Here is an 18,486-nt window from a genome sequence, read left to right on the forward strand (position 1 = left end):
TCTTCTGGACCTAGAGATTATCATACTAGGTGAAGTAAGTCAGAAAGAGAAAGACAAATACCATATGCTAGCACGTGTATGTAAAACCTAAAATACGACACAAATGAACATATCTATGAAACAGGAACAACTCACAGATGCAGAGAACAGATTTCTGGTTGCCAAAGAGTAGAAAGATGGAGAATGGAAGGTTTGCTAGTTTGGGATTAGCAGATGCAAACTAGTATATGTGTAGTATGAATAAACCACAAGGTCCTACTGTATGGTACAGGGAACTATATTTAGTAGCCTGTGATAATCCATAGTGGAAAAGATTATGGAACAGAATATATATATAACTGAGACACTTTGCTATACAGCAGAAACTAACACAACATTGTGGAACAACTATACTCCAATAAAAATTAATTTAAAAATAAAGATAAACATAATCCCTAAATTCTTTTTCAGCTCTATTTCTTTTGGCCCACAAATAATCCATCCTAAAAATCTAATGCAAAGACATATTAGAGGCTGGTTTGATAAGTAAATAAATAAATAAAAATGAAAAAGGAATGCTATCTTCAATTGAGTTTAAGTATTAAAAATTTTAGGGCTTCCCTGGTAGCTCAGTGGTAAAGAATCCACCTGCTAATGCAGGAGACATGGGTTCAGTCCCTGGGTCAGGAAGATCCCCTGGAGAAGGAAATGGCAACCCACTCCAGTATTCTTGCCTGGGAAATCCCATGGACAGAGAGCTACAGTCTACGGGGTTGCAAAAGATTCAGACCTGACTTAGCTACTAAACAACAATGAAAAATTTCAATGCAGTTGACACTTGTCAGATGTTGTAAGATGGTCATGCATAGGTTTGTGGTTCCTGAAATATCCCACGATTACTTTTTCTAAGGTCAATGTTTTACCTCTAAACAAGAGGCCCACTGCTGTGGATTAACTGGTTTGTGCTCGAGAGCTGCTTTCCATTCCTGCAGTGATGGAGACTGTGTCTCTCCTGGAGACTCCCAAGAGGCAGAGGAGAGAGAGCTGCTCACCTGGGGTGACTGAAGGCGGCCTGCTGGAACTCATGATTCCAGTTGGGTCTTCCATAGAAGGTTTTCTGCCTTAATCCTGTAATCACATCAGCATTTTCATCCCAATGTAAAGCTATGTGAAAAGCCTAAAGTAAAAATTGTGGCATCAGATGGGTGTTCAGAGGGAAAAAAAAATAACTCTAATAAATAAGGATGAAGTAATTATGCTCATTTGTAGATTTAACACACAATTTTTTTAATGGGAAATTCTTTGTATTCCACCTGAGCACTATTAGAACAAAGTGCCTTCTATGTGGTTGACATGCAGAAACGTGAGCCTGGAAAGATTTTTCTTGAGAGGATGCAGGTAATACAGTGAAAAGAGGTAAGGGAAAGCAGACACTAAGCTACTTTTTTCCTGCCAAATTTCTCAAAAACAAATCTCTAGCTCTGCCCCTGTTTGCTGCTGCTACTGCTAAGTCACTTCAGTCGTGTCCAACTCTGTGTGACCCCATAGATGGCAGCCCACCAGGCTCCCCTGTCCCTGGGATTCTCCAGGCAAGAACACTGGAATGGGTTGCCATTTCCTTCTCCAATGCATGAAAGTGAAAAGTGAAAGTAAAGTCTCTCAGTCGTGTCCGACTCTTCGTGACCCCATAGACTGTAGCCCACCAGGCTCCTCCGTCCATGGGATTTTCCAGGCAAGAGTATTGGAGTGGGGTGCCATTGCCTTCTCCCTGCCCCTGTTTACTTCACAGTAAACCTTAGGGATCTGAGAAGGGCCCTGACAGATTAAAGTGATAGAAAATGCCTAGAGTGAAGCTGGATTTTACAGTTAGATCTGCCTTTTGGAGTGAAACGATCTGTGTTCAAGTTCAAATGCTAGGAGGATGTTGAGTCTGGCAGGCAGAACAGGTTGCCAGACCTAGTAAAGAGCAAGATTAGAGCTCTGTGGCCAATGGTTTGCCTTTAAATTGCACAAAAGCACCCAGGCATCAGGTTGTTGATAAGTAAGAGCCTGGGGCATAGCCATGCCTAGTGATGAGTTTATAAGTTGCTATCATCTGTTTCAGCCCATGCTGAACTCTGATAGGTAAGAAGGATTCCTGCTTCTTAACTCCTGAGCTCTGTGTTTGCTCTGCTCAGGCCCCTCCAAAACTCCTGAGCTCACGGGTTTTACCCTTGGGTACTTCATTGGTTCAATTCCTCTGACCAGTTCGAGTAGCAGCACTGCAGGGCCCAACTCTTACCCCATGATCCTGCTGCCAGACTGGCTTCCCTGGCACGCTTCTCATCAGTCTAGAAAGCAGCCAGGGATAAGGAGGCTGGGCCCTTACAAGCCAGTAGATGATGGAGACTTTGGTGGAGTCACAGAAATCCAGGCTGCAGGGAGGTGCCATTAGGCAAGTCTGAGCTCAGGTAGCAAGGCTTCTATAAGAATTGAACTTGGGGAAGAGGACTTCAGGCAAGAGAGGGAAAACTGGCAAACATCAGGCAGTGCCCTCTTCTTAGGCAGGTTTATCAAGACGGAGAGTAAAGCATAAAATACAAGACAAGAGTTCAAGGCTAAGAACAGAAGTGATAGTTGAGGACTGAGTCTTGGAAACTGGCAGCAGCCCTGTTATTAGAACTGGAACTCAAGGTCCGAGTTGTATCGGCCTCCAGATTAGAATGGAATTTTTGTGTCTCCACAGCCCTTTTGCTGAGGAAACTGGTTCCAGCAGTGGGTGGAAGAAGAAGCCAGGGACAGTCGATTCCCGTTTTGACTAAGTACCAAATCTAATGAACAACTCGGGCCTTATTCTTCTTGGCTTCTCTACCATGTGGCCAAGCACTGCTTCCTGATTCTATTTTCATTACAAAATCCTCATCCTTCTACTTCTCTCTGGTTCTTGTTCTGATTCAAGAAACAGTAACTGTTATTTTGTTATCCTATCCCCTTGTCTCCATATGGGAAGACTGCCTTCCCAGTCTCTAACTCAGCTCTCTGAATCTCTTTCACACCACTACTCCCCAAAGAACTTCCATTTTCACAACCCAATTAGCATCACCTACATAGGTGAATCAAACTTTCTCTCCCAAACCGTCATCTTCCTACCTGAGTAGAGGAATGCATCTTAAACTTCCCAAACATATTTCTGTGTAGAATTCTTCCTGTACCTTCAAATTGGCCATCCCAGCTAAAAATGAATTATTACACTTTCCAAATAATTTGTGACATCAAGTTACTTCCACCTACAATCGTTAAGTGATTGCTGGGCAGGCAGAACGTTATGAATCTGAGTACAAAGAAGAGAGAGAGAAGCTCTCTGCTCTGTGAGGAACTGGTCATTGGAAGAAGGGACAGACCATGTGCACAACTGTGCTTAGTCATTTCAGTAGTGTCCTACTCGCTGTGACCCCATGGAGTGTAGCTGCCTCCCCTCTTCTGCAGGCGCCTCTGTCCAGGGGGATTCTCCAGGTAAGAATATGGGAGTGGGTTGCCATGCCCTTTTCCAGGAGATCTTCCCAACCCAGGGATGGAACCCAGGTCTCCCGCATTGCAGGCGGCTTCTTTACCAGCTGAGCCCCCAGGGAAGCCCATGTGCACACATACTATGATCTGAACCACCCACAGTGAACTGGAGACCTAAGTTACCCTCAAGTAATTGTAACTAAGAGAACTGGGGAAGGCCTTTGTGGGAACTGGGCTTTAAAGGATGATTCCATGCAGCAGGCAGCAGGAGAGACAGACAGCGGGCGCTAGTGATGAAGAATCCACCTGCCAATGCAGGAGACTCAAGAGACCTGGGTTCGATCCCTGACGGGGGAAGATCCCCTGAAGAAGGGAATGGCAACCCAATCCAGTATTCTTGCCTGGAGAATCCCATGGACAGAGGAGCCTGGCAGGCTATAGTCCCTGGGGTCTCAAAGAGTCAGACATGACTGAGGCACTTTAACATTGCATTGAAGGGAAAGGAAAGAGTGTGAGGGGAGATGGAAGCAAGAAAATCCTCGGTGTGACTGGAGAACACACACCATTTGGTGGCTCTGGGGCCAGTGGCAAATGACAGGAATTGTATAGAACAAGGGGGTTGCTGTCAGGTCAGGGTCAGGGGGTGCCCGGAGGTATTTGCTAAGTTTGGGTATTGTTAATAGAAAAAAGAGTTGTTTTTTTTTTTTTTTCCATTTCCGGCCATAATACTCTCCAGCTACCAATCACTGGTGTTCAACATTTGGAATTATATTTGCTCCATATTTCTCTTCCCATGTTCAATTAATCTCCAAACACTGTTGATTTGCCCTTCATAATACCTTTTCCATCTGTCCCTTCTGTTCTTGTCATTCTGCCACTTTGAGGTTGTTGAATTCAGTTTAACAATTGGCTGTTTCTAAAACAGCCTCTTGATTCCTGACTGACAGCATGTACCAATTATTTTGTCCTGAAATTTAAGCATCTCGAGAATTTCCAACATGTCATGGCAAAAATTTAAGAACGTGTCGATTTTAATTTACTATTTTCAGAAGAAAAGTATCTTTTACAGTGTACTTTTGGAAGTGGCAGGGAAGGGATGGGGCAGAGCTGTGTTGTCACAGAATCAAACAAAGTCTGCATCTTGCACCTTCCAAATGACTGGGATTGCCTAGGTGGACACTCAAAATCAATCCACCATAGAAGCAGAAGAGCAAGCACCAGACCAGAAAGCAGAAGACAAAGGCTGTGTTTGCACTTCACCAAATGGATCACTAGTCAAAAATCCCACTTGAAAGAAAAGTGTTTTTCTGGAAAATATAATTTACACTATTTAATTCATGAAGGTGTTTCGAGTCTAGTTCCCAAGAAATCTCTACTTCAAAGAACCCCAGAGGAATAAATATTTAAGGCTGACTGCAAATAAGACCCTAAAAAAACATTTAGCAACTGAATTTCATGCAAAATCTTATTCACTTTCAGAAACACAGAGTCAAATTACAGTGATATTCTATAGGGCCAAAGTGCATGTGTGTGTGTGTGTGTATGTGTGATAGAGAGAGAGAGAGAAAGACTCAGGAGTGCGTTCATTTGTAAATTTAGTGACTAATGCAAATCTCTGGCTCAAACATGCTTTCCTTAAATATCTCCAGTAACTGTCACAGAAGTGCTGATTAGGACATAAATGTCATAGCCTAGTAATCACTTCATCACTTCATTGTTAGCTACCACATTAGCGAAGTTTCAGTGTTAATAGTATTGAATGACAACTGCTACATTTTAAATGTTTTCTAACTTCCCTCATAGCTCATAGTTGGTAAAGAATCTGCCTGTAATGCAGAAGACTTGGGTTGGGAAGATCCTCTGGAAAAGGAAATGGCAACCCACTCCAGTATTCTCACCTGGAGAATCCCAGGGACAGAGGAGCCTGGTGGGCTGCTGTCTTTGGGGTCGCCCAGAGTCGGACATGACTGAAGCGACTTAGCAGCAGCAGCAGCAGCAGCAGCAATACATATTAATGGACAAGACAGACCACCTGTTCTAATGGATCATTTTGATCTTAAACATACATGCAAGCAATTTCCAAGAATGCCTTAAGAAAAATAAATCTCTAGATAAATCATATATTCATATTTATTTTCTGTAGGAACAATTATTTTTTGTAGGAAACTCACAAGTTTTACAATACAAAATGCTGAATGTCAACATCTGTGAATTTTTTCTGTTTGAACAGCTCAAAGCATAGAATTAGAACCAATTGAGAGCTCAGGACAATAGAGCTAATCCACAACGTCTGCTTGACAATACTAAATTTCTAAGGCAATTTCCAATGACGTAATTTTTCTTGAGTTTCCAAACTTGGAATCTTCTCACCTTGATCAAATTCTTTTCCAATCTCCTTTCCTATTCCTTTTATTGCTATAATGTGAATAGCTCTACTCTGGCTTTATTTTATTCTCCTCTTTTCTTTTAAAGAACATAAAAACAACACTTTCAGGCTACCTGATAATCGTAGAGCTCACTACTGAAATTATTCCTCTTTGCTCTATCATGACACAAATTAGATAATATTGCCCATTCTGAATCTTGTCAATACCTGGTTTTCATCCCAGCCAGTAAGGAATATATGATAACTCAGAAAGTGAGCTTGCCCTTGCTCACTCATCTTTGTTTCCAGTGAGAGTAAGAGGTCAGCAAACCACTCAAAGGCTCCTGGATCTCTGCAAATCCAATAGAAGTACACCTGTCAAGAGGGAGGGCAAGAAAGCAGATTGGTCTATCTTTTCATGATATGCCAATAATCGCAGACTACTTAGCCTCCATTAAATTATTTGAGCCCAAATGGGTACTTCTACAAAATAACATGCTTCTCTCTGCCAGTGAACAGTCACACTGTGATTTCTTTAGAGAACACTCACCTTGTGTTTGAAAAGGCCCAGAATGAATTCAGAGTCAGGAGCCTGTGGGTTGTTGCCAGTTTCTCTGGATGAGGATCAATTTACCCCATTCCTGGATGTGCTGTGTCTGAACGAGGTTAATAATCATAACTAGCTGTGCCTTTCACTGCTTCCTAAAGGGGGATAAACCATTAGACTAATCCTATTCATCTTTACTTATGGTCTAAGTTCTGGATTTGGACCTTCTTCTCCAGAGACCCAAAGACTTGTTCACTAACTGACTTCACCAGTCATGACCTCTAGAGGGTGAAGATTATGGTAACTGCAGAATCAACCTTGCAGACCAGAAGTTTGCTCTCAACCAGACATATTAGTGTCCAAGGAGGCTGGTGGGTGGCGGTGGTGGTCTTGTGTCAACTGCTATAATGAAATGATGTTGAAGAACATTTCTTTCTTTCTTTAACTCTGTGTTTAGCAAAGGGCACGTGACAGGTAGCAGTTTGGGTTTGCTAAAACCAAGGTTCAGCTTTGTACTTTGGGTTTCAGATAATTATATCTAGAAGAAACCATAGGAGATAGGTCTATTAATTCTCCTATTTTTCTCACACTCCTACTCACTACTGCCTACTGCTCTTTGTTGCACGCCCTCCCCAAAGAGATGCTGCTCAACAAGATAGAGGAAAGGGCCAGCCTGATCTCCATCAGGAAATATCGCCACCAACAGCCAGTGTTCTCGCCCGGCCCCCCCCCCCTCCGCCAACCTGCATCTCACCATCATCTCATTATGAAACTTCCAGACGAGATTTAATTAGCAGATCATATTTCATGAGGAAAAGAAAAATCACAGAATGTGTTACAAGGCTAAGCATCTTGCCTATTCTCTCCAGGTTTGTGCAGGAATTTATGAAATTAATAGTCAAGAACAAAAGCTTAGAGCCTCCCTATTTGTTGGACAGTTGCTGCTTGGAAGGGCACTTGGAATCTTAACCTCACAACAAACAATAGCTCCTAGGTGTGTGTTCCCCACTCCCAGCCCAAGACGAGCTTCTCCTCGGTTTTGTCTCAGTCCATGGGCCCCTCTGGTGATCGTGTTCATCTACCAGTGCCTACTCTATGTCAAGAGTGTTCTTGGCTCTGGAACTAGAAGAGCAGACAAAAGAGGCAATAATTCCCTGTCCTCACGGAGCCCGCATTTTAGAGGGAGAAAAACTGATGGTAATAAGTGAATAAGTGAAACATAGGCCACATCAAAGGGTGATCGGTCCTACGGAGAATCGAAGGCAGGCTGGAACGTCCTGCAGGATTAAGTCAAGGAAAGGGGACATTTGAGCCGGGCCACGGAGAAAGCTGAGGGTTGGGAGAGAAACAGAGTACAGAGGTCCAAGGCAGGAGCTCTTGGGTGGGCGGGGGTGAGGGTAAAGTGAGGTTGCTGGAGGCAGCAAGAGGTGAGGTCTGAGGGGAAGGCAGGAGGTGCAGATGGGGGGCTGTAGGGCCATCTTGACTTGTACTCTGAGTGACAGGGGCAGACACTGCAGGCTGTTCAGCAGGGGGAATGACATCATCTGAGGAAGGACCCTGGGGAAGGACCACTCTGGCGGCATCTTGAGGATGGACTGGGCGGTGTATGGGGGAGAGGGAGCAGAAGGAAGGAAGAATGGAGGCCGGGAAGCTGACTTTACGTCCTGTGAGGGTGATACTGCTATCCTCTTTCCACTTTGTGAGGTGTCTCTTTCAAATTATTATTTCCAAATCTCAGCCCCCAGCCTTTGACTCACTGGGCTCCCCATGGAAATGAAAACCCTGACTAAATTTAATGCCATTCTCATCTATGATCCTTTTCCTCCCTGCCCCTGGTAGGTTGTTTTATCTGAGAATATTAATGGTGGCATTTGGTATAAAACAAACATCATTGACTTATTTTCTACTATTTTCACTTTTTAAGAAACATGCTAAAAATATACTCATCTAGGAAATAAACAAAAGTATTAAAAAAAAAAAACTTCTCATTTCAAATCCAGTTCCAATCACCCTTACTTGAAAAACAGTCACATCTCAGCTTCCTCCACTTACTGACCCTTATTCTTTCAAAGAGAAATCATTCCTGTCCTTGCTTTCTTGTGGCTTAGCTGTGTGTCAGTGTTCTGAGGGTTTGCCAAGCCTTTTATATTTTTTTGCTTCCTTGTAATGGCTTTGTGTGTTTTTCCCTCTGTAATTGACTCATCGGTGACACTGGGCGGCTTTGGTGCAGGAGGCAATGGAAGGGCACTGAATGGGCCCAGGAGAAGTGCTTCAGGCAGAAAAAGGGAGAAAATGGACTTTGAACGGAGGCAAAGCGTATTTACTTTGCCTCCCTTTCATCTTTCTAATGTTGAGAGACGCTCGCTGTGAAGGGACAAACGGTCCCACCTCTGCATTTCCTTCCGTAGGAAGGGTCTGGTCAACGCTAGAACAAATGTCCCAAACAATAGGCTGCATGTCTGTGATCTGTGGTTCCCAACCCTCACCCCGCCCCAGTCTCCAAAAATAAAACCACCCTAAAATCGGGTACCCGAATAAAGCAAGGCTTTCAGGATTCTATAGTGAATAACAGAGGCCTAAAATACCTCAGGTAACTTTAAAAGGTTTTGTTGCACAGAAAGTCGTCCTCAGTAAAATGATGAAAGTTCTGAACTTTTGTAGTAATGAAGTTCTTTCTTTTACAGGACTCAGACCACACATTTCTGCAGACCTAACGGATCCCCAGATGTGATAGGGGACAGTTCCAGGATGGTGTCACGGAGTTGGGGAACTCTGTGCGCATGTGGCTTGTCACAGGCCTTTGCTTTCACTTTGTTCCTGGCATGAGCCACCAGACAAACTCCATCGCAGCCAATCTTGGGGTGCCTGGGTCCCAGCTCCAGCCCACCCCCAGCTTCCCTGCAGCCTGGGCTTCTCATTAAGAGTGTTTGAACCAGGTCATCTGGACCCAGTGGGAAATGGCCCTGTGCTATTTTTGGATACACAATTCTAGAAAATGTATTAAGGAAAGCTACTTGTCTATTTTACTACCAGAGCGCCAGACTCTTCCATCAGAGGTTCTCATGCCATGGCCTGGTTAGTTACTCACAGACACAGAACATGGCAGAGGACACACCCTCAAATACAGCCTTTAGACCCAAATCTATTTCCTGAGGGTGGAATGGGGCTAAAAATTATCTATCTATGACGCAGGGTCCCTCCAATCGGCTTTTTCCTTTCCAAGAAAGGAGATTGCATATGAGGGTGCAGGTTGAAGATGTAGTGCAACATGGTAACTAAACATTGTGAACCAGGGAGTCCTGCAACCTGTCCTCGTTTCCCGACTTCACTACCTTCAAGCTGTGTACCTGGGAGCAGATTATGTAATTTGAGCCTAGATGATTGCATATGAAAAACAAAAACAAACAAAAACACTGAACAATAACTCACAAGATTATTTTGAAGATGAAAGAGTAGGTTTCATGGAAGCATTTAGCTCTAAGACTAATGGATACAGTAAGTGCTCTGCCATGTGAGATGTGAGCTGAGATACTGCCGCCGTCTCAATGGCATCTTGCAGAGCTTACAGAATGAATACCACATGATGATATTAGTGGCAAAGGGGTCATCTGCTTTACTTAGGGGTCTGTGTCCCCACCGTCACTCCTGAATTATAAAGATGGTGGTCATCCACAGGAGGTGAAACCAAATTTTACCTCCAGCACCAGCTTCAAAACCTCAGCAGTGCTCATAATCACGCAGTTCTGAAAGAGGAACCCATTCACTAGTGAAAAGTACCTCAGGCTCCATGTGCTCAACACACAGTAAGGTGATTGATAGGGTGCTGGGTTGACCTCCTCCTCCAGGAGGCCAGGGGAATTGCACCGTGAACTTGTCTCCTCCTGGGCAGCACCCTATGTTCCCCACTGTTGTGGACTGAATGTCTCTCTCCCAAATTCATGTGTTGAAAGCTTAACACCCAATGTGATAATTGTGTGGCCTGTAAGAGGTGGCTAGATTTAGATGAGGTCAGGAGGGTGGGCCCCCGTGATGGGATTAGTGCCCTTTTAGGAGGAGGAAGAGAACTGAGCTCCCTCTCTCTGTCATGTGAGGACATAGTAAGAAGGTGGTCATCTGCAAGCCAGGAAGAGTCCTCCCAGAACCCAGCATCCTGGGCTCAGATTTCAGACTTTCAGCAAAATCCCAATCATCTGGGACTTTGATTTCAGGCTCCCAGCCTCTAGACCTATGAGAAATGTTTGTTGTTTTAAGCCACTTAGCCTTGGTATTTTGTTATAGTAATCTGAGCTAACATTCCACACTTCATGAAATATTGACAGAACTGGTAGAAGATCCAACCGAGGAGGGTGATGGAGACTTTCCATGGAGGGACTCATGACTGTTTTCCAAAACGAGAACCATTGTCTCTGAAAAGATAAAGACTGAGACTGATATTTAGAAAACATAATACCTCCTCAATAAATGGTAACTACTATTGTCCTGGTTTTTTATTTTGTGGTTTCTTTCTCCAGGGTCATCCTGGATGAAGACAATAGCAAACAGATTTTGAAGCAACTAGTTCTTATCGAGAAGCTTCCCTAACGTGGCTTCCACATCAAGTTTTAAAGAAGTAAAATTATAAGGCTGTTTTTCCCATTATCCATTATAAGACTAAGACCAGCCTTTGTTAATCATGTTAGCTCTTGAAAGTGAAAGTGTTAGTTGCTCAGTTGTGTCCCACTCTGACCTCATGAACTGTAGCCCACCAGGCTGCTCTGTCTATGGGATTTTCCAAGAAAGAATACTAGAGCGGGTAATCATTCCCTTCTCCAGGGGCTCTTCCTGACCCAGGGATCAGACCCAGGTCTCCCACACTGCAGGCAGATTCTTTACCATCTGAGCCACCAGGGAAGCCCTTAAGAGTTTTTCTGAAAGCCATTACTGTTATTGTTAACTGGTTCATGGCTATGCTGCTGCTTTGCCTTGTGAATGGGGACTGAACTTCACTGTGCCTCAGTTTGTTCTAATTATTGTTAATAATACTTGTTAGACAACCAGAATGTTCATTAATACTAGAATGATTAAATCAATTGTGAGATAGTCATACTATGGAATTCACTGAAGGCACTAAATAAAATAAAATCAATAAATAGGCATTGACACTTGAAGGAGCCCCAGGCCATGTCAGAATGAAAAACAGAAACATAAACGCGCATCTTTCTTTCTCTCCTTCCTTCCCCAGCCCCACACCCCTATTGTAATACTATACAAAATAAACATATGTGTGTAGGTGCAAATGTGTACACAAATGTGCAGGAAAGGAATGGAATAAAAGGTGCTCGACTGTTTCAGATGAGAACCCTGGAGAGTCATGTGGTGGTAGTGGTTAGTTTGGGAAGGAAGGTGACTAAAGGGAGATTTTTTTCAAATTGCTAAACCCATTTATTTTTAAGCAGAAATGAGTTTTTTAAAAACCAGCTAAATGAAGATGATGTGTTTCATCTCAAGGGTTCCCAGAACAGTATACTTTCCTCTCTTTAAAGCCATACTTATATTCATTTTTTAAAAAATTGAAGTGTCATTGATTTACAATGTTGTGTTAATTTCTGCTGTATAGTGCAAAGTGATTCAGATATATATATACACCCCTGAGGAAGGAAATAGCAACCGACTCCAGTATTCCAGTATTCTTGCCTGGAGAATCCCATGGACAGAGGAGCCTAACAGGCTACAGTTCATGGGGTCAACAAAGAACTGGACATGACTGAGCAACTAATACATATACACACATACACATGTACACACACCACACATGTACACACACACGTACACACACACAGACACAGACACATATGTATATATTCTTTTTTTGATTCTTTTCCATTATGGTTTATCTAAGGATAATGATTGAATATAGTTCTCCATGCTATACAGCGGGACCTTGTTTTTTATCCATTCTATATGTAATAGTTTACATCTACTAACCTCTCAAATCCCAGTCCAGTCCAGCTCTCCCCCACCTCCCTTGGCAACCACTGATCTGTTCTGAAGGGGGAGTTTTTTTTTTTTTTTTGAAGGGAGATTTTTGAGTGAGTATTTTATTTGAATCTTTTACAGGAACCCTGAAGTCATGTATAGCTTGTGTGATTAATAAACCAAGATATTAAAAATATTAATACTGGTCACTTCCGCCACAGGGCAATGGAGAGGACTTCTGGGGAACTGGACTCTTTTGAGGCCACCTAGTGAAAGATGAGAAGCACGTGTGTCTCCTGGAGATGCAAGCTGGCTTTGTGCTCCCTGGTTCAATTTATCAGAACACTCAGCAGTTCTCAGAGATGATCAATTCCAGGAGTAGCCAGAGCACCAGGGTGAGGGAAAGTGAAAGTAAATAATTTCTCAAGCTAAACAGATTAAATTAAATGCATTTTTCATTCATTAGAAAAGGGAGCAGGCCCTCCTTTGTTTTATTAATATATTTAAGGAGAGTATGGATTTTTGCCTTTCTTGGCCTCTTTGCCTTGTTCCCAGTGGCCCATGCTGTCTTTTTATTTGAATTATCTGTTTATTATATTAGGTTAAGAACCCAAAGGCCATTTTGCATGGGACACACTATAAATACCCATTATCACGGTTATGTATTATTGAGCTGATGAAGGAAGACAATTTATGAAGAGATTAGATTATCTCAGTTTTTCTAGAATCTATTTTATTATCATCTGAAGATTACATATGCACTTAAGAAAATGAACCACATCCTTCCGTTGGCCATCCTCTCGTTCTGACTGCATGGATGTAATACCGGGAGAAGCAAATGTGGAGGCCAATGCATTTATGTCAGCACTTGCCCCCTCCCTCCTGTTTGTACACAACTATTCCATTCATCATTTTGACAGTTTGTACAAGCAAACTGTCCTAATTTTTTTCAAGAGCTCTTTTTACAAATTGAGTGTGATGTAGAATTAATCATCCTAGTTGGGCATGAGTTGGGGTGCGTCTACTGCCAAGAGGCATTTTTACCCTCAGCTTCCTCCATATTGTATCACAGAGACTTCCTAGCCGCTTACACCCCCTTCCCTCATTCCCTCATCCTAAAGGAGCACTGCGTTCTCATCTGCCCTCAACTAAGTGAAGTTGGCTCTTACTGTCGGGTTGAAAATATTCCTTTAATATATTACAACTTCTACCCATTTTCTTCACAGCAGAGCATCATCATATTTATTGCTATTTTGCTTCCTTGGGAAGTCTCCTCCTAACCACTTCTCTCTCTTCCTCTGCCCGTTCTCCCCACTATTTTTAAATAAGAAACACAGCTCGAAAGAAATATGAAAAATGCCAGCTTCAAACAAAAAGTGCTGCTTATGACCAAAGAAGAAGCAGGAGTTCCATTGGCTATTCTCTCACATTTTACTTAGAGTTGTTCTGGAATAGCGTGTCAGAGGAGAAGGATAAAGAGATGCAGCTTACAACGGTCACAACTGAAATAGCGTTGGTGCAAAGTTTTGACTATAGACTTGCAACAATAAGACTTGTATGTAAAAAAGTCTGCTTTTATGCCAACTGGTGTTTTACACAAAAAAGAAGAAAATCCCCACCAATCACGTTTAACTATTTAAGCTTAAAATTTCAGCTTTACATCTCTATGCTGTTTTTCCCCCTTTCCTTGTGCAAAACAGAACGCTGAAAACTATGGCCCAGATCTATAATTGTGAAGACGTAGCTAGATAAGAATGCACTGCTTTGCTCTGCTGCACTCAAAAAATTATAGAGATGCTGACAGTTTAGTGGAAGGAGTAATATTTATAACTCAAAGGCATGTGGGTGGCCCTGATGAATATTAGTTATATAAGCCTAATGATAGCTGTATTCAAACAAACACAGCATTGCTTTAAAACAGAGAAATTTCCTAAACTTTTCTCAAGCATGCAGATTTTGAGGAAGTAGATCTCAAGTGTTATTTTCAGTTTAAACTTTCAATAGCATGAAACCTCACTTCTTTCCTAAAAGAGCTTTGAAATCAGAAGCACAATCTCCTATCCTGATCCAGTAGCTAGCCAGGTGGGGAATTTGGACCAGTCACTTGCCACTCTAAGTATTGTCAAATACCAAGCTGAGAGGTTGAACCCTTCAGTTGCATTTAGCTTCTTTTCTCTCATATACTACAACCTCTAGGATGATTTTCAGCTGAGGCTTGTCTCAATATTACTCTCAACTTTTATAAGTCATGAAACAATTGTGTTTTATTTCCAATTCCATGGTTTCTATTTTTTGGACTAGAGATCAAAGTTCTTGTTTTATGGTTTTGTGATCATTCCTTTGCCTTCCCACTGAAACAGCCTTAAGAAAACCCATAAACAAAACCCATAAACAGAGCCCATGAATAATAATGGAATGGTGGGAGAGGAGACAGTATTAAGATTTTGTGGGATCCTATAAGGACTTTAAGATTCTGTGGAATCTTAGAAGAATTTTTTCTATTTATGATAAAATAATTGGAATGCATTATTTTAATTATAAACTTACTAAACATTTTGTTTAAATAAAAAAATTATTCTCAGTAACCTAAAATTTTACAGAGAATTATGAAGAAGCCATTTTTTAATTTTTTGGGGCATGTAGACACTTATTTACTTACTGGTTTATTTAAAATTTATAGTGTGTGTGCATGTATAAATATATATATGTGTATATATTTATATATACATATATACACACATATTTAATTATAAAGATATCCAGAGTTGACACACTCAAGGACTTCAGAATCTGTTAAGGGAAATAAGGTAGTTTGTGAACCTTAATATAAAAAAGAAAGATAAATTATATAAAAGGGGAGCACAGGGGTAATGGATGTTGAGAAAAGGGTCTGGCATTATGAGTCTGATATGAGGAGAGGGGTTCAGTTCAGTTCAGTTCAGTTCAGTTGCTCAGTTGTGTCCGACTCTTTGCAACCCCATGAACTGCAGCACGCCAGGCCTCCCTGTCCATCACCAACTCCCGGAGTTCACTCAGACTCACGTCCATCAAGTCAGTGATGCCATCCAGGCATCTCATCCTCTGTCACCCCTTCTCCTCCTGCCCCCAATCCCTCCCAGCATTACAGTCTTTTCCAATGAGTCAACTCTTCGCATGAGGTGGCCAAAGTACTGGAGTTTCAGCTTTAGCATCATTCCTTCCAAAGAACTCCCAGGACTGATCTCCTTCAGAATGGATTGGTTGGATCTCCTTGCAGTCCAAGGACTCTCAAGAGTCTTCTCCAACACCACAGTTCAAAAGCATCAATTCTTCGGTGCTCAGCTTTCTTCACAGTCCAACTCTCACGTCCATACATGACTACTGGAAAAACCATAGCCTTGACTAGATGGACCTTTTTTTGGCAAGGTAATGTCTCTGCTTTTGAATATGCTCTCTAGGTTGGTCATAACTTTTCTTCCAAGGAGTAAGCGTCTTTTAATTTCATGGCTGCAGTCACCATCTGCAGTGAATTTGGAGCCCCCCAAAATAAAGTCTGACACTGTTTCCACTGTTTCCCCATCTATTTCCCATGAAGTGATGGGACCGGATGCCATGATCGTTTTCTGAATGTTGAGCTTTAAGCCAACTTTTTTACTCTCCTCTTTCACTTTCATCAAGAGGCTTTTTAGTTCCTCTTCACTTTCTGCCATAAGGGTGGTGTCATCTGCATATCTGAGGTTATTGATATTTCTCCCGGCAATCTTGATTCCAGCTTGTGTTTCTTCCAGTCCAGCGTTTCTCATGATGTACTCTGCATAGAAGTTAAATAAGCAGGGTGACAATATACAGCCTTGACATACTTTTCATGTCAGTATGAGTGGGCTTGGCCCGTAGTTGCTGTTGTTCAGTTGCTCAGTCATGTCCGACTCTTTGTGACTCCATGGACTGCAGCACAACAGGCCTCACTGTCTTTCACCATCTCCCAGAGCTTGCTCAAACTCATGTTCATTGATTTGGCCATCCAATCATCTTATCCTCTGCAGTCCCCTTCTCCTCTTGCCTTCAGTCTTTCCCAGGATCAGGGTCTTTTCTAATGAGTCAGCTCCGCATCAGGTGGCCAAAGTATTGGAATTTCAGCTTCAGCATCAGTCCTTCCAATCAATATTCAGAGTTGATTCCCTTTAGGATTGACTAGTTTGATATCTTTGCAGTCCAAGGAACTCTCAAAAGTCTTATCCAACACCACAGTTCAAAAGCATCAATTCTTTGGCACCCAGCCTTCTTTATGGTCCAACTCTCACATTATACGTAACTATTGGAAAAACCATAGCTTTGCCTATGGCACATAGTAGATGTTGAATAAATACTCATTGAGTGAATAAGTGGATGAAAGTGAGAAATACAATCCCATCACATTCTGCATGTGAAGCATAATATGACCGTTAGTGTGATGAGAACAATGAAGCAATGAGCCTTCTGGATAAATCGGTTTGACTTGGTAGAGCAAAGAGCAAAGAGTTTACAGAGACAGAAATCAACATAAACAATAACAGAGCTTTGCAGTGGGGTTCACATGTGTAAACAGTATCTGTTTTCTTGCTTTATGCTCTAGACTGTTTGTGTCCCCTCCCCCAAATTCAAATGTTGAAACCTATCCCTCCCCCCATTTGGAAGTGAGGACTTTGGGAGGTGATTAGGTCAGGAGGGTGGAGCCCTCTTGAATGACATTAGTGCCCATCAGTGTCCAAGAAACTCCCTTGCCTACTTCTGCAGTGGGAAGTTAGAGCTAGAAGATAACCTTTCATAAACCAGGCACTGGGCTCTCATCAGGTACCAAGTCTGTCAATGTGTTAACTTTGGACTTCCCAGCCTCCAGAACTGTGAGAAATACATTTCTGTTGCTTAAAGCCACCCCACCCATGGCATTTTATTATAGCAGCTCAAACAGAGCAAGACACTTAACTGTGGTATAAAGAAGATGGGATTTGTTAATAGCTTAAGAAGAACCGGGATTCAAGCTCTCATTCTGTTATTGACTAGCTTTCTGTGCTTCTGCTTTCTCATTGGTAATCTGAGGACACTACTCATCTGAAAGAGGTATTATAATTTTCTCATCTGTAAAATGGAATGAAAGTGTAAGTCCCTTAAAAAGATGATGTGAGATAGTATGTGGAAATGTGTTACTCCTTGCCTTCTAGAAGTAAGAGATTGTTGAATCTAGGCTATTAGTATTAGTAGTCATACTAGTAATGACAAACCTAGACAGCATATTAAAAAGCAGAGACGTTACATTGTCAACAAAGTTCTGTATAGTCAAAGCTATGTTTTTTTCCAGTAGTTATGTATGGGGCTTCCCTTGTGACTCAGCTGGTAAAGAATCTGCCTACAATGTGGGAGACCTGGGTTTGATCCTTGGGTTGGGAAGATCACTGGAGAAGGTAAAGGCTTCCCACTGCAGTATTCTGGCCTGGAGAATTCCATGGACTATAGGGATCGCAAAAAGTTGGACATGACTGAGTGACTTTCACTTTCACATATGGCTGTGAAATTTGGACCATAAAGAAAGCTGAGTACTAAAGAATTGATGCTTTTGAACTGTGGTTTTGGAGAAGACTCTTGAGAGTCCCTTGGACTGCAAGGAGATCAAACCAGTCAATCCTAAGGGAAATCAACTCTAAATATTCATTGGAAGGACTGATGCTGAAGCTGAAGTTCTAATACTTTGGCCACTTGATGAGAAGAGTTGACTCATTGGAAAAGACCTTAATGCTGGGAAAGATTGAAGGCAGGAGGAGAAAGGGATGACAAAGGATAAGATGGTTGTGTGGCATCACTGATTCAATGGACATGAGTTTGAGCAAACTCTGGGAGATGGTGAAGGACAGGGAAGCCTGGCATGCTGCAGTCCATGGGGTCACAATGAGTTGGACAAAACTGAGTGACTGAAATGAACTAGTAATATTTTTATATGTTTGGCAGATATAGTACACATTTACTATAATCTTATAGCTATTTACAGGCTTCCCTGGTAGCTCAGCTAGTAAAGAATCAGCCTACAATGCAGGAGATCCCAGTTTGATTCTTGGGTCAGGAAGATCCACTGGAGAAGGGGTAGGCTACCCCACTCCAGTATTCTTGGGCTTCCCTGGTGTCTCAAACAGTAAAGAATCCACCT

The 18,486-nt window shown here is 42.2% G+C and overlaps 1 protein-coding gene across 1 annotated transcript in view; it reads right to left on the minus strand.

Annotated features, from left to right (window-relative positions):
- NOX3 (NADPH oxidase 3) overlaps nt 1–18,486 on the minus strand; it is a 65,928-nt gene that overhangs the window by 10,614 nt on the left and 36,828 nt on the right. Inside the window, exons 11-12 of the mRNA XM_040239324.1 lie at nt 6,059–6,205; nt 1,032–1,156 (exon numbers count right to left, since the gene is read on the minus strand). Coding sequence (XP_040095258.1) covers nt 1,032–1,156; nt 6,059–6,205 — 272 coding nt within the window. The remainder of the gene's footprint in view (nt 1–1,031; nt 1,157–6,058; nt 6,206–18,486) is intronic.

The sequence above is a fragment of the Oryx dammah genome, unplaced genomic scaffold (assembly GCF_014754425.2).
Source record: "Oryx dammah isolate SB20612 unplaced genomic scaffold, SCBI_Odam_1.1 HiC_scaffold_4, whole genome shotgun sequence".
Taxonomy (NCBI): Eukaryota; Metazoa; Chordata; class Mammalia; order Artiodactyla; family Bovidae; genus Oryx; species Oryx dammah.